Source organism: Procambarus clarkii, chromosome 37, assembly GCF_040958095.1.
Source record: "Procambarus clarkii isolate CNS0578487 chromosome 37, FALCON_Pclarkii_2.0, whole genome shotgun sequence".
Classification (NCBI taxonomy): Eukaryota; Metazoa; Arthropoda; class Malacostraca; order Decapoda; family Cambaridae; genus Procambarus; species Procambarus clarkii.
In genome coordinates this window covers 18,102,090-18,116,999 of record NC_091186.1, presented here as the reverse complement: position 1 = coordinate 18,116,999, position 14,910 = coordinate 18,102,090, and the positions used below count along the sequence as shown (strand labels likewise).

The following is a 14,910-nucleotide window of genomic DNA, read 5'->3' as shown; positions in this document are numbered from 1 at the left end:
GCTATACATTTGCTCTTCTATTATGCGCCTTAGGATTGTCGGATCATAGGCAGCCTTTTTCATTGGGAGACTTTCTATTACTATTCAGCTTTGGCTCTTTGGTCCCGCCTCTGAACTGTCAATCAACTGGTGTACAGGTTCCTGAGCCTACTGGGCTCTATCAAATCTACATTTGAAACTGTGTATGGAGTCAGCCTCCACCACATCACTGCCTAATGCATTCCACCTGTTAACTACTCTGACACTGAACAAATTATTTGGGAATTTGGGGAATTAAGTTTCCACCTGTGTCTCTTTGTCCGTGTTCCACCCTTACCAAATAGTTTGTGTTTGTCCACCCTGTCAATTCCCCTAAGAATTTCGTAGGAGTTTATCATGTCTTTCCTTACTCTTCTGTCTTCCAGGGATGGGAGGTTTAGCTCCCGTATATATAGCCTTTCCTTGTAGCTCATACCTCTCAGTTCTGGGACTTGTCAGGAGGCATACCACCGAATCTTCTCTAACTTTGACTTGTGTTGAACTATTCAGTTAACTATTCAGAGAGATTCAAAGCAAAGTATATAATTAACAATTACAATAACTACCCTAATTATAATGTACATAAATTGATAATTATTATACCAGAAAAGTAATGAACATAAATGCCCTAAAAGATTATACATTAAATGCCGTAAAACATTTCAAACACCCTGTACAACAAGGAAGACAGCTTTATGTTTGTATAAAGATTAGATCAGCCGGAGAATAAAGTAACCACTATGAAAGGATCAGGAAAACAATTATACATTAACGTACAAAATTATATTGCATCTAATATTATAATCTAGTCAGAGAAGTCACACACTGAAACACAAAGCCTTATACGAAGGATTGGCCAGGGTGGTGGACATTGGCCAGGGTGGTGGACATTGGCCAGGGTGGTGGACATTGGCCAGGGTGGTGGACATTGGCCAGGGTGGTGGACATTGGCCAGGGTGGTGGACATTGGCCAGGGTGGTGGACATTGGCCAGGGTGGTGGACATTGGCCAGGGTGGTGGACATTGGCCAGGGTGGTGGACATTGGCCAGGGTGGTGGACATTGGCCAGGGTGGTGGACATTGACCAGGGTGGTGGACATTGACCAGGGTGGTGGACATTGGCCAGGGTGGTGGACATTGGCCAGGGTGGTGGACATTGGCCAGGGTGGTGGACATTGGCCAGGGTGGTGGACATTGGCCAGGGTGATGGACATTGGCCAGGGTGATGGACATTGGCCAGGATGGTGGACAAGAGTCAAGGTGGTGGACAGGTCCTTGCATCGCCAATCTTGGAGAGGATCCAGGGGACGTAATCTGCCGGTAACAAGGACACAATTATACTGTTTTGTTTAATAATTTGTTGGTAAATGAAATAATCCTGACTAGCTTAATGCTTGAAGTGTCTGGACCTACACTAACTCAACCGGCATAGAAATTAGTTGGATGGTCAGTTCAGTAGTTGTTTGCGTGGCCACCTTAGTTATTACTTGTGTGGCCACCTTAGTACTTGTGTGGCCACCTCAGTACTTGAGTGGCCACAGCAGTACTTTTAATTATTATTTTCTACCACAGACGTGGCCATATATTTACAATGCTAATCAGCATATATTTTTGGGTTCGTATCTGTGGACAGAGATGGTGTCTGTTAGTCTGGGCTTGTATATATGTAACATAAGACACATAGTAATTAAGGAAACTTGGCCCGTATATGGCAGCTCTTATTTATTTCCACCCAAACCCATACATTTATACAAGTCTAACCTACGCTTGTGACAATCAAGGGATCCCCCCCAACTTCTATTTCGCTACCTACTAATCTGTTCCCCGAATCAACACTTGCCCCCTTGGTGTAGACACTCACTGGCCACTCTGGTATAGACGCCGGAGACGTTGGGGTTGGCGCAGCTGGTGGGGCCGAAGGAGACGACGCCCACCACCTGCCAGTGCTCCCCCACCTTGGTCATCAGGGCTCCGCCGCTGTCGTCCTGAACAACAAACACTTTCTTACGCACAGAAATCACAATAGCGTGATGCATCAAATGAATAAATCCACAAGGGCCATGCCGAGAGTTCGAACCTACGTCTGAGAGGATCAGGATGATTTCCCGGTTGCAATTTTTTAAGCATGTCGTAGCTCAGTCGATTAAGGCAGCGTCTGGGATCCTCTCGGACGTAGGTTCGAACTCTCGTCGTTGCTCTTGTGGATTTGTTCAACAACAACTTTCTGTTAGTCGCTGTCTCCTTAACATGTACATCTATTGTACATCTATTGTACATCTTGTGCATGTTAGTGTACAAGATATACATGTTTCGTAAGTGGTTGCATAAATGCTTGATGATTTCTGGTCCTTAACAATATGTCTGCAATTTTTTTTGTTAAATTGACGCGCCAAAGCATGCCACATAAATACAATAAAATCAATAACAAAACACAAACCACCAGTCAAATCACAAAAGGACATCCGGCCTACCAGACATAAACAGGAAATACAAACATAAGGACAGGATAACAAGCAAGTACACACTACAATAAGCAAAACACACACATGACCAAAGGTACATAAACAGTAAAGAAACAGAACGAAGGCCGGAAGGGCCCTCAACTGTATATTTACATACCTACAAGCCAACGGCACGTGACAAAAATAACAGGGGACAAATACAACAAACCAAGGCAACGCCTTCACTTAGGGGCGCCTGGTGGCTGAGTGGACAGCACTCAGTACTATTAATCCTGGGGACTGGGGTTTGATCCCCGGCGATGGCGGAAAACAAATGAGCAGAGTTTCTTTCACTCCGATGCCCCTGTTACCTAGCAGTAAATAGGTACCGGGGAGTTAGACAGCTGTCATGGGCTGCTTCCTGGGTGTGTACTCAACCATTTGTACTCACTTATTTGTGCCTGCAGAATCAAGCATTGACTCTTTGATCCCGCCTTTCTAGCCATCGGTTGCTTACATCAATGACTCCTATCCCATTTCCCAATCATATCTAGTTTTAAAATTATGAATAGTTTGCTTCCACAACCTACTCCTTAAGTGCATTCCATTTTTCCTTTACTCTCAAGCTAAAAGAAAACTTTCTAATTGTGTGTTAATGGTCGTGCGTAATGGACGTGAGATAGCTTGATTGTTTAAAGCATAGTTTGACATGTGTCAATGTTTGGGTCTATATAATTGAGACCTGCCCCCTGGAAACACAAACCGAAACTGTCTCTATTTTCCGCTTGTAACAACTTGTAATAAAGTTGTTACATCTTGGCTTAATGTGTTTATGACGTATTGGAACGTTGTTACAACTTGATATATTGGTTGTTATAACTGGTTAGGTGGTGTTAAAACTTGTTCGAACGTTGTCCCAACGTCGTAGTTTCGGTGTGTGTTTGGAGGGTTATATGGGCTAATAGGCTTTCAGCAGTTTGATCTTCTTATGTTGTTATAACAGAGGTTCTGAGACAGAGCTCTGGGGTACCACTTATAATAGTTTCCCACTCGGATTCGGATTAGTAAGACAGTTTTTGGCCCTAGGTAGAGTATACGTCAAAATGCCACGTGCTATTAGAAGGAAGGGGTTGGAACAGGTTTGTAAGAGTCAAGATATATAAATGTCGTAAACCTTTCCACAGTCAAAACGAAAGTGAATTTGAGAAACACGACTCACTATTCATAAAGCTGGGGAAGTTTGTAAAAGTTAGTGCTGGTGAAGGACTCAAAAAGAAGCTGATGGACTCGCAAAGCAGGTGATGGACTCACAAAGCAGGCGTCCTTGTCGGGGGCGGCGGCGCAGATCATGTTGTCTGTGATGATTCCAGCCTGGTACTGTTTCATACACTGTGCTAGAGGCACCGTCGCCAGCTCCACCTTCTGCAGCACTGTAGCCTGGTGTCCCGGGAAGTTCGTATACCCCCATCTTCAGGTAAACACAGTATGCTTAGGTTACATCCAAAATTGTCACGGAATACACTGAGTGCAATACTTAGGTTTAATACTTTGGAAAATATTTGTTTTCGGTCCCACTTACTCTAACTCAAGGTCAGTATTTATACCCAGTATCCTACTGTGCCAGATGTTGTTACTGGTGGGTAAAGTAGCGCGTTACTTAACGGTACTCAGTCGGGAACAACAGGTGAGTAAGGTACTCACCCGAGGAGAACACGAGTTAACAATACTCACCCGATGACAGTGACGCGGATGTCGTCATACTGGAGGCTGGGATCTGGGGGACAGGCCGGGCCGATGTTGCGACTAGCCCCCAGGTCAACATCGGTGGCCAGCTCTATCAGACCAATGTCGTTATCCTTGGGGCTCTTGGAGCGGCGGTAGTTCTCGTGGGGTATGACCCGCTTGGCTGTCACCACCAGGGTGTAAGGTGTCTCGTCCGGCCGACTCCGGTCGTGTTCCCCCAACACCACCTCCGGCAGAGCTCCGCTTGCCAGGGCCAGTCTGCGCATACCTCAAGGCTTTTCATAACTCTTTTAATTATTTTATAAAGGGTAAGCAACATTCGTGACCTATGAAAATAATTGTGGTCATCACCAAGTAAACATGAGGCTGCCGTTCTAATAGCCTAATCTTACAGGCACACGCTACTGAATATGACCGAATGGGTTAGATCAATCATTCTAGAAAGTTTTTTTTTATATTTCTTATGTTCTTCACATGGGAAGAAAGTTTTAAAATCAACTTTTCAAAGTTCATTTTATATTTTGAATGAGCTTGAAGTGTCTTGTTGAATACAACTCGGCATCCTCAGAAGTAAAAAGAAAAAAGTGAACACAAATGGAGAAATACAGCAATATAATGTCCGCCATACGGGTGTGATGACAAGTGACTTAGTTACCCCTCTCATAGGGGCTGGTCATCTGAAGTAAGTGTAGTGGAAAAACTTCTCCCCAAGATCTGATGGCATTATTGAAAGGTTACAGTAAGAGATATACATTGGGTTAACATGTGTACAAATTTGTGATCATTCGTAACCTATTACCGTCACGCCATGATATAGCCAGAGTGAGCCCACAAAGAGAGCGTACTTCTATAGCGGTAAGTTTGAGAACTGAGAACATAAGACTTCTTGTAATACTCCACTTGCCTTTTTGTATATTTACAAAAGTATTATTTTCTTATTGTCATGTTAATACTTGTAAGTGGTGACTTTTCCTACTGCCATGCTGGTATTCCAGTTACTCTCCTCTCTGAGGTGGTTAATGTCTCTTCTCTCTAAGGTGGTGACTGTCGCTACTGTCATGGTAGTAGCCTCGCTGCCCTGACACTTCTCTCTAAGGTGGTGACTGCCCCAAATACGATGACAGTAGCCCTAATACTGGACTCCTGCAGAGTGGTGTCTATTCATCACCATTTCCAAAGCTAAAGTATAAACATAGACGATTTTGTTTAGCTTAATAAATCAATATTTGACTAAAATATCTGTCATGAATTACTGCACATACAGTGGGCGTGGGGGGAGGGGGGGAGACTCACCTGTAGATATAGTGCGCATGGGGGACTCACCTGTTGTCAAAGTGAGCGTGGGGGGACTCACCTGTTGTCAAAGTGAGCGTGGGGGGACTCACCTGTTGTCAAAGTGAGCGTGGGGGGACTCACCTGTTGTCAAAGTGAGCGTGGGGGGACTCACCTGTTGTCAAAGTGAGCGTGGGGGGGGACTCACCTGTTGTCAAAGTGAGCGTGGGGGGACTCACCTGTTGTCAAAGTGAGCGTGGGGGGACTCACCTGTCGACACAATGGGCGGCAGTGAGAACAAAGCGCTCGTTGATAAGGGTTCCCCCGCAGAAGCCTGTAGCGATGCGCACCTGGGCCGCCCAGGGGAACTGGTGTAGGCCCGCCTCCACCCCTCCCACCACGCGGGTGTTGTAGCCTTCACGCCCACATCCTGCAGGGTGCAGCGGCAGGGAAGGACAGTAGTGAAGGCAGTGGCAGGGAAGGATAGTAGTGAAGACAGCGGCAGGGAAGGATAGTAGTGAAGACAGTGGCAGGGAAGGACAGTAGTGAAGGCAGTGGCAGGGAAGGATAGTAGTGAAGACAGCGGCAGGGAAGGATAGTAGTGAAGACAGCGGCAGGGAAGGACAGTAGTGAAGGCAGTGGCAGGGAAGGACAGTAGTGAAGGCAGTGGCAGGGAAGGATAGTAGTGAAGACAACGGCAGGGAAGGACAGTAGTGAAGGCAGTGGCAGGGAAGGATAGTAGTGAAGACAGCGGCAGGGAAGGATAGTAGTGAAGGCAGTGGCAGGGAAGGATAGTAGTGAAGACAGCGGCAGGGAAGGACAGTAGTGAAGGCAGTGGCAGGGAAGGATAGTAGTGAAGACAGCGGCAGGGAAGGACAGTAGTGAAGGCAGCGGCAGGGAAGGACAGTAGTGAAGGCAGTGGCAGGGAAGGATAGTAGTGAAGGCAGTGGCAGGGAAGGATAGTAGTGAAGACAGCGGCAGGGAAGGATAGTAGTGAAGACAGCGGCAGGGAAGGACAGTAGTGAAGGCAGTGGCAGGGAAGGATAGTAGTGAAGACAGCGGCAGGGAAGGATAGTAGTGAAGACAGCGGCAGGGAAGGACAGTAGTGAAGGCAGTGGCAGGGAAGGATAGTAGTGAAGGCAGTGGCAGGGAAGGACAGTAGTGAAGGCAGTGGCAGGGAAGGATAGTAGTGAAGGCAGTGGCAGGGAAGGATAGTAGTGAAGACAGCGGCAGGGAAGGATAGTAGTGAAGACAGCGGCAGGGAAGGACAGTAGTGAAGGCAGTGGCAGGGAAGGATAGTAGTGAAGGCAGTGGCAGGGAAGGATAGTAGTGAAGACAGCGGCAGGGAAGGACAGTAGTGAAGACAGTGGCAGGGAAGGTTAGGTTGAACTTTTAACATAACCTAACCTAGTCCTGAGTCCCCAGGGACATGATTCTAAATAAACAGGGGAAGAAATGATCCTTAAGGCACACATAGGCATGTACAAACGCACACGTAGCTAAGGCGGGTGTAGTAAAGGCTAGACTACGGGAAAGTCTACGGGAATATCTACTTTAATTTCACACCCTAAAAATCCATAAAGGCCAGTCTATGTCGTACTTTATACTACTGTGTCACTACTACTACTACACCCTAGTATTGTTACAAGGTATACCTAATTCATTAGTTTACCCCGGTGATTGTTACAAAGTATACCTGACTAAGTTATTGGTATATACCAATTATTACACCCTGGCATTGTTAGACGGTATATTTGGCTAAGTCATTGGTATACCCTGGTATTGTTAAAAGGTATAGCTGGCTAAGTCACTGCTTCACCCTCGTATTAATCCAACATTCTCTTCATTAATACAAAGATGAAAAAGAAAAAGGAACTTAGCATGCAAGATTTAATGTCTGTAACAGGTCACACGTAATAGTTTGGGGGGGATCGGTGGAGAAAATTTGACATTAGGATTGTGAATGTAATTGTGATACTCACGGCAGGTTCCGACAGACTGTGAGGCGAGCCTGAGACTGACGGTGCACTGAAATCCTCTCCTACTGGTGTTCCGCCAGCTACTCCAGAAGTGCACGCTCATCAAACTACTTTCTGAGACCACGTTCTGCGGGCCTGTATTTCCACAGAACCTGTATAATTGGTTGTTTTAGCGTCACAACCCCCCTGGATATGTAAAGGTTTACTGTCTAATATCAGTGAGAAAATAACACTCAGTATCCAGAATAAATACGGTGTTACGCTGAGTAAACAAGGAGTGTAAACACTATCTTACCACTGAATGTTCCTGGCGGGTTCTTGGAGAGCGAGGAAGGCCGCCCCGGAGCACGTGGAGGACGCCTCCAGGTCAAAGTTGGAGCAGGTGAGGTGTACACGCCGGCTGCTGCTCCCGCCCTGTGGCACAACTCGTTTACACAGACAAATGTACACGTCACACTGAATAACTGAATATATTAATCCATCCCAGCTGGGAGCGAGTGAAAGCTTCCGTGTTGTATAATTTAATCCAAGATGTTAAGAGGAGGATTTAATCCATCTTGATTGAAAATGCAAATAATATTTTCAGTCAAATCGATTAAATTTTTCAGGTTGAAAACTGAGAGGTGACTTACATTGAAGGTCCAGCGGCAGTAGGTGAAGGGCGGGTATGGAGCAGGGTAGCCAGGAGTGGTGAAGGTGTAGGTGACACCAGGCCGCACCATCACTCTCGATCCGCATGCCAACTCTGCCACACACACAACACAACAACACATTACTTATATGTACCTGAATTTACCTGAGGGGCCTCTTAACACTCTTCTAGTGGCCTCGACGAGGACAGGAAGCCGCCCCTATGGATGATAAAGCATCTCCTGTTTTGTGTTCTACGCTGTGGCCTGTTGAGCCTGAAACCGTTGCTCCTTGTTTGTGTTACAGCTGACCTTTTGAAGACATGTTCTGGTGTTGTGAGAGTGAAGACGTGGGGGAAGGCTGAGGTAAAGGATTATTGTAGATAAGGGAAATACAATTAATTTGGCGCATTGGTCAGTGTAGTCGGCTCACAGCGAATAGGCCCCGGATTCAATTACCACGGCCGAAAAGAAGCATATACAAGAATTGTTACATTCTTGTAAAGCCACTAGCACGCATAGCATTTCGGGCAGACCCTTAATCCAAAATTATCTCCGGAATACGACCCGTCAAATTGTTTAACAATCAGGTATTTCATTTCAACTGATCCCATATTCATGTGAGTATAAATATATGTGAGTATATTTACTTATGAATATGTGAGTATTACCATTATGAAATTTATTACTAGGTGCTTTTAATAATAACATACTGTAGGACCTAGAATTTGCTTATTAATATAAAATAAATAGTAATATATTATTTTGATGATTTTATTAAAAATACGAAAGTGATGACACCTAGGCAATATTGGAGGACCTTGGGATTAATGTATGTGTTTGTTGAAACATTTGAAGTCAAATTTAACACCAAGAGATGTAAGATAACTTAAATAAATCTGAAAAATGAATAACATATCCTAAGGTTCTATTTATCCTTATAATAAATACCGGTAATACGGCATTATAATTGAACAATAAATATGAAAGATAATCAGGGGTGAAATTATGAATAATTAGTGAATAAGAAATATACTGTGTAAAGGAGGTTTAAAATAGTCAATAATACACAATGCAATATGTACATACGAAATGCATGACTTAGTGGATATGGTACCTTACCTTGGTTGGTATTTGGTGATAATATATCCTTGTTGTTGGGTAGCTTGGTACCCCAGGGTACATTACCCTGACTGATGGGTAGCTTGGATCCCCAGGGTACTGAACCTTGTTGGTTGGGTAGCGTGGTACCCCAGGGTACCATACCCTGCTTGTTCGGTAGCTTGGTACCCAAGGGTACCGAACCCTGGCTATTGGTAAGCGCAGAGGACGTGGTAGTGTTGCTTAGCGCCTGTCTGAGTGAGCCGTCCCACACGATGCTGAATGTTCTCTGGAACTGAATAGTGAACTTGCTTATGGAGAAAATACAACAATCCTGGCCTCCACCACTGACCAGAGAAGACTGCAAATACTGGAAGCTATACTCATAAAACAGAGAACAAAAAAGACCCATCTTAAAATATACAGAGTAACGACTTCGATACCTTGCCTACGCTCAGACCCAGACCTCGCTAAACAGCAGCGGGTAAAGACATCTCTGTCGAGTTCTCACCGCCCACTGCTTTACCCAGTGTTTGATGGGCATTCATTCCCATTATGCCCATATTTCTTTACCTATGTGTGATTACTTCACCTTATATCCCACACAATTTCTCTCTCACATGTGTATGTAAGATCAACATGCAACTTGTATATTCATCCCTTACTTGAAGATGGTCCAGAGTGACACGAAACATTGTAGAAAATATACCCTTCAATTATCATTAGAGTTCCTTTACCATGAATTTCGACAACTCGATTGCTCTTCTTAATCCCGAAAGTAAGAAAATAGTTAGAACCGAAAGCTTATACTACAAGATCAACAACGCCAGTAATGCGGCCATATTTAACCAAATATGCTTAAAGGAACGCGTGTTGCCCAAGCATACTCAGGTACCTGGAGAAGAGTGAAGACGAGGAGGAGGTCGGGGAAGAGGAGCATGTTGACTAGCAGCGTCCTGGTCACCTGGGTCACGCCTGTGCACCTGGCGAGGGGTGACATAGACTTGTTACTTGGTCCACATATATACTCTGTGATCACTTGGTACACTTATGGGTCGCTATTATATTTAACCCTGATAATGCAGCCATACTTATACGTCTGATGATATAATAGTTGAGAGGACGGGGGTACCGTACCTCGACCATTGTTTCTCATCCACCTGGTCGGCCGCGTAATGATAATATCTGATGACCAAACCACACACTAGAAAGTGAAGGGACGCCGACATTTCGGTCCGTCCTGGACCATTCTCAAGTCGATTGTGATGAGGGAAGGAGTTAAAGGCAATAAATAGGCAAGAGAGAAGTGAGGAGAAGAAAATCTTAGAGGAAGAAGAGCAAGGCAAAAGGTACGAAACGTAAGGCGACTCCTCGTCTGATAACATCTGAGCCACCGCTCACTCTGGGCACCTCTCCGGTACAAGTATTCACAGGTCTCCCCTTAACTCAGTCGATCAGGTTTTAGTGTTTCTGTTTGTTTAAACTTACTGTCTGCCTCTGGTCCGCAGGCAGGCCCGGAGACCCTCCAGGCCTGCCTGCTGACCATTTTACATACTTAACACGGACGTTTGACACCATCTTGCTGTCCGCTGCTCCTTTAAGAAACCTTACCCAAACACATCATATTTTCTCAATAATTTAAATGTTTTATGTGATTTATCTTCTTTGGGTGTATTGTTATGAATATAACAATAACTAGTCTACATGGCAAAATCATTGATAAATAAAAGATACTAATAAATGAATAAGCATATTTAATAATACTTCTAGTGAACAGAGGCCAGTGGGCTGAACCCAATCAGTGGGTTTTACTTACACATAATAATTAAGAAATGCACCTGTACAAGGGACGAGAATGTGTAGGCTCTCGAACCGTCCTCATGACAGCCACACCATTACCAATATTCACTGCCTCCTTCAGGAATATGCATGCAGAATATATACAAAGGCTTATAAATACTACTGAAATATCTGGCCCCTCAAACTATACAGTAATTCCAGATACAAAATTCTCTTGAGCCATCAGACTATGATAAGTTTATCCTCCATGTTCCTGACAAGCATTACTGACTCACAACTTGCCTTTGGCGAGTTCCCTCCCTGTCACCTCAGCGCCGACAATCATCAATACTTCCTTCACATCTCCATAAATTCCAGAGCCAGACGTAGCCTCCACTGATGCTAGCATCCAGTCCTGTCAAGTACCATCAAGTCCTGTCAATGGCCATCATCCCCCTCTACAATATTGACCCCCACGTGAACGAACCCTGTTTATGCAGACGAGGAGTCACAATAACGTGGCTGAAATATGTTGACCAAACCACACACTAGAAAGTGGAGGGACGACGACGTTTCAGTCCGTCCTGGACCATTCTCAAGTCGATTGTGAGAATTACAATCGACTTGAGAATGGTCCAGGACGGACCGAAACGTCGTTGCCCCTTTACTTTCTAGTGTGTGGTTTGGTGAACCCTGTTTATAAACAAATCTCTCCGACAGAGCTGCTTCCTGGCAGAATGCCAGGACGCTTTTTGACTCTGGCTTCATCGAGTTCATTGGGGAAAATGTTGGGTCTTCCATCACTCCCATGCCACGCTACCTCACATCTAGACTACCAATTGGCTCAAGGAGTCATGATCCCTCACGACTGCCGGGAAATTCATCTAGCATCCCTTATCTTCGTCATCTTGGTCACTCACAGCAGGAATCTCTGAAATCAACACTACCCAACTTTTCAAGTCAAATGGAACTCCATTTAATGTACGGGCTTCATTTGTTAATTTAGAAATCACCCTAAAGCTATGTTAAATGCGTCGACAGCTCAGTTCAGTTGTTTCCTTCCACAAGACAATAAGTAATATAAGCAAGTTAATGTGCATTATTTTTTATAAAACGTTGCAATTTACCGATTGAGATTCTAAATTCATTCTAATGTCTATATAGGTTTTTAATTCAGTGAGTGATAGCATTTTGTGCAGTGTGGAGTGTGACGGTGGTGGAGAGTGTGACGGTGGTGGAGAGTGTGACGGTGGTGGAGAGTGTGACGGTGGTGGAGAGTGTGACGGTGGTGGAGAGTGTGACGGTGGTGGAGAGTGTGACGGTGCTGGAGAGTGTGACGGTGGTGGAGAGTGTGACGGTGGTGGAGAGTGTGGCGGTGGTGGAGAGTGTGACGGTGGTGGAGAGTGTGACGGTGGTGGAGAGTGTGACGGTGCTGGAGAGTGTGACGGTGGTGGAGAGTGTGACGGTGGTGGAGAGTGTGACGGTGGTGGAGAGTGTGACGGTGCTGGAGAGTGTGACGGTGGTGGAGAGTGTGACGGTGGTGGAGAGTGTGACGGTGCTGGAGAGTGTGACGGTGGTGGAGAGTGTGACGGTGGTGGAGAGTGTGACGGTGGTGGAGAGTGTGACGGTGCTGGAGAGTGTGACGGTGGTGGAGAGTGTGACGGTGCTGGAGAGTGACGGCAGTGCATGGGTATCACTAACCCCTCCTCCTCCCGTACCCTGCTCAGCCACCAATAAAAATGTGTAAACAACACCGCGTGTGGTGGTGGTGGTGATGTTGTCAGCGCAGGTGCAGACTCCGCCCACCACCACCACCACTACCCGCCACTCCCAGCACCCACTTAACCACCACAGGAAGTGAAACAACTGTTGTTCGACTATCATATGTTGTTCGGCTTCCGGTCATTTATACACACACCGCCCAACGTACACGTAACACCCCCCCTCCCTCCTCCCCCCCCACTCTCACAGTTCCGTACTAATTTTCCTTTGTTTTTCTCTAATATTTTGTGTATGGTAATGGAAATTCAGCTTGTTGTCTCTGCGAACACCAAGGAACTTCACGTCAACTTTTCTCATAATTTCGATATTGTTAATTCTTAGGTTAATTCGTGTGTTGGTTTTGTTATCAAAGTATATGGACAAAATTTTATCGATGTTTGATATCGATTACTGCCCCGAAACGCTATGTTAGTACTCATCTAGTTGTGCTTGCGGGGGTTGAGCTCTGGCTCTTCGGTCCCGCTTCTCAACTGCTCAATCAAATGGTGTACAGATTCCTGAGCTTCTCGAACTCCATCATATCTACATTTAAAACTGTGTATGGAGTCAGCCTCCACCACATCACTTAGCTCAGCATTCACAGTCATTAATAATATGTGGGTTAGCATAGTTAGTATTTAGAATATGTGGGCTTGCAAGAATGTAAAAGCATCAATGCTATGTACTCTGGTCAACACGACTAATTTGGACACGACATAAACCCAATGTATAAATATATAAGTGCTTTCATATACCCAATGTTCTTGTATATATATAAATAAATTAAATAAATAAATACAAATGTTCAGGGTAAGTTTGTTAGAAGTCGCTCACGCACACACAACAGTGACACTAAACACCCAACAGTGACACTAAACACCCAACAGTGTCACTAAACACCCAACAGTGTCACTAAACACCCAACAGTGACACTAAACACCCAACAGTGACACTAAACACCCAACAGTGACACTAAACACCCAACAGTGACACTAAACACCCAACAGTGACACTAAACACCCAACAGTGACACTAAACACCCAACAGTGACACTAAACACCCAACAGTGACACTAAACACCCAACAGTGACACTAAACACCCAACAGTGACACTAAACACCCAACAGTGACACTAAACACCCAACAGTGTCACTAAACACCCAACAGTGACACTAAACACCCAACAGTGACACTAAACACCCAACAGTGACACTAAACACCCAACAGTGACACTAAACACCCAACAGTGACACTAAACACCCAACAGTGACACTAAACACCCAACAGTGACACTAAACACCCAACAGTGACACTAAACACCCAACAGTGACACTAAACACCCAACAGTGTCACTAAACACCCAACAGTGACACTAAACACCCAACAGTGACACTAAACACCCAACAGTGACACTAAACACCCAACAGTGACACTAAACACCCAACAGTGACACTAAACACCCAACAGTGTCACTAAACACCCAACAGTGACACTAAACACCCAACAGTGACACTAAACACCCAACAGTGTCACTAAACACCCAACAGTGTCACTAAACACCCAACAGTGACACTAAACACCCAACAGTGTCACTAAACACCCAACAGTGTCACTAAACACCCAACAGTGACACTAAACACCCAACAGTGACACTAAACACCCAACAGTGTCACTAAACACCCAACAGTGACACTAAACACCCAACAGTGACACTAAACACCCAACAGTGTCACTAAACACCCAACAGTGACACTAAACACCCAACAGTGACACTAAACACTCCACGAACCTAGGTTGTGGAAACCACCAACAACAGCTGAGGTAACTCACTGTTGAAGGGTTTCTTGACCAGGCAGACCAGCTGGCTTCTGGACCCGTCCGATCACAGGGTCGACCTCCTGTACCCCTGAAACGACCTGTACTGGTTCCCAGAGTCCTCCCCTGCTGACCAACTCTGTGACCACACACATACATACACACACACACGCGCGCGCGCGAACTGGCCGACACCTTGTTGTAGACTGGTTAGCAATTATGGTTTCCTGCAGTCCTTTCTCTATGCCAGCCGCTCTCTCTACAACCATCCCTCCCCACAGACCCTCTCCCTCTATCCTGCTCTCCCATTCACTCTCACATACCCCTCCCACGTATTCACAATACTTTCACCCACCATTAGCCAGTCCCATT

General features: G+C 45.3%; 1 protein-coding gene across 1 annotated transcript; it reads right to left on the bottom strand.

Annotated features, from left to right (window-relative positions):
- Positions 1–1,098: 1,098 nt before the first annotated feature.
- Positions 1,099–14,722, bottom strand: LOC123765977 (venom serine protease 34). Its single transcript, XM_045754840.2, has 11 exons — positions 14,554–14,722; positions 10,079–10,166; positions 9,205–9,478; positions 8,086–8,198; positions 7,749–7,867; positions 7,457–7,605; positions 5,745–5,904; positions 4,191–4,460; positions 3,771–3,927; positions 1,880–2,003; positions 1,099–1,332 (listed from the first exon to the last, which is right to left on the bottom strand). The coding sequence occupies exons 1-11, from the start codon at positions 14,691–14,693 to the stop codon at positions 1,274–1,276; spliced, it is 1,653 nt and encodes a 550-aa protein (XP_045610796.2). The 5' UTR covers positions 14,694–14,722; the 3' UTR covers positions 1,099–1,273.
- Positions 14,723–14,910: the final 188 nt, after the last annotated feature.

Bases quoted from the DNA above. Each gene is read 5' to 3' on its own strand.
- LOC123765977 (XM_045754840.2), bottom strand. From the start codon at position 14,693: ATGTGTGTGGTCACAGAGTTGGTCAGCAGGGGAGGACTCTGGGAACCA. The intron at 9,479-10,078 runs GTACCTGAGTAT...TTCACTATTCAG, and splicing joins TCGTCTTCACTCTTCTCCAG to TTCCAGAGAACATTCAGCAT. The intron at 5,905-7,456 runs GTGAGTATCACA...TGCACCCTGCAG, and splicing joins ACAGTCTGTCGGAACCTGCC to GATGTGGGCGTGAAGGCTAC.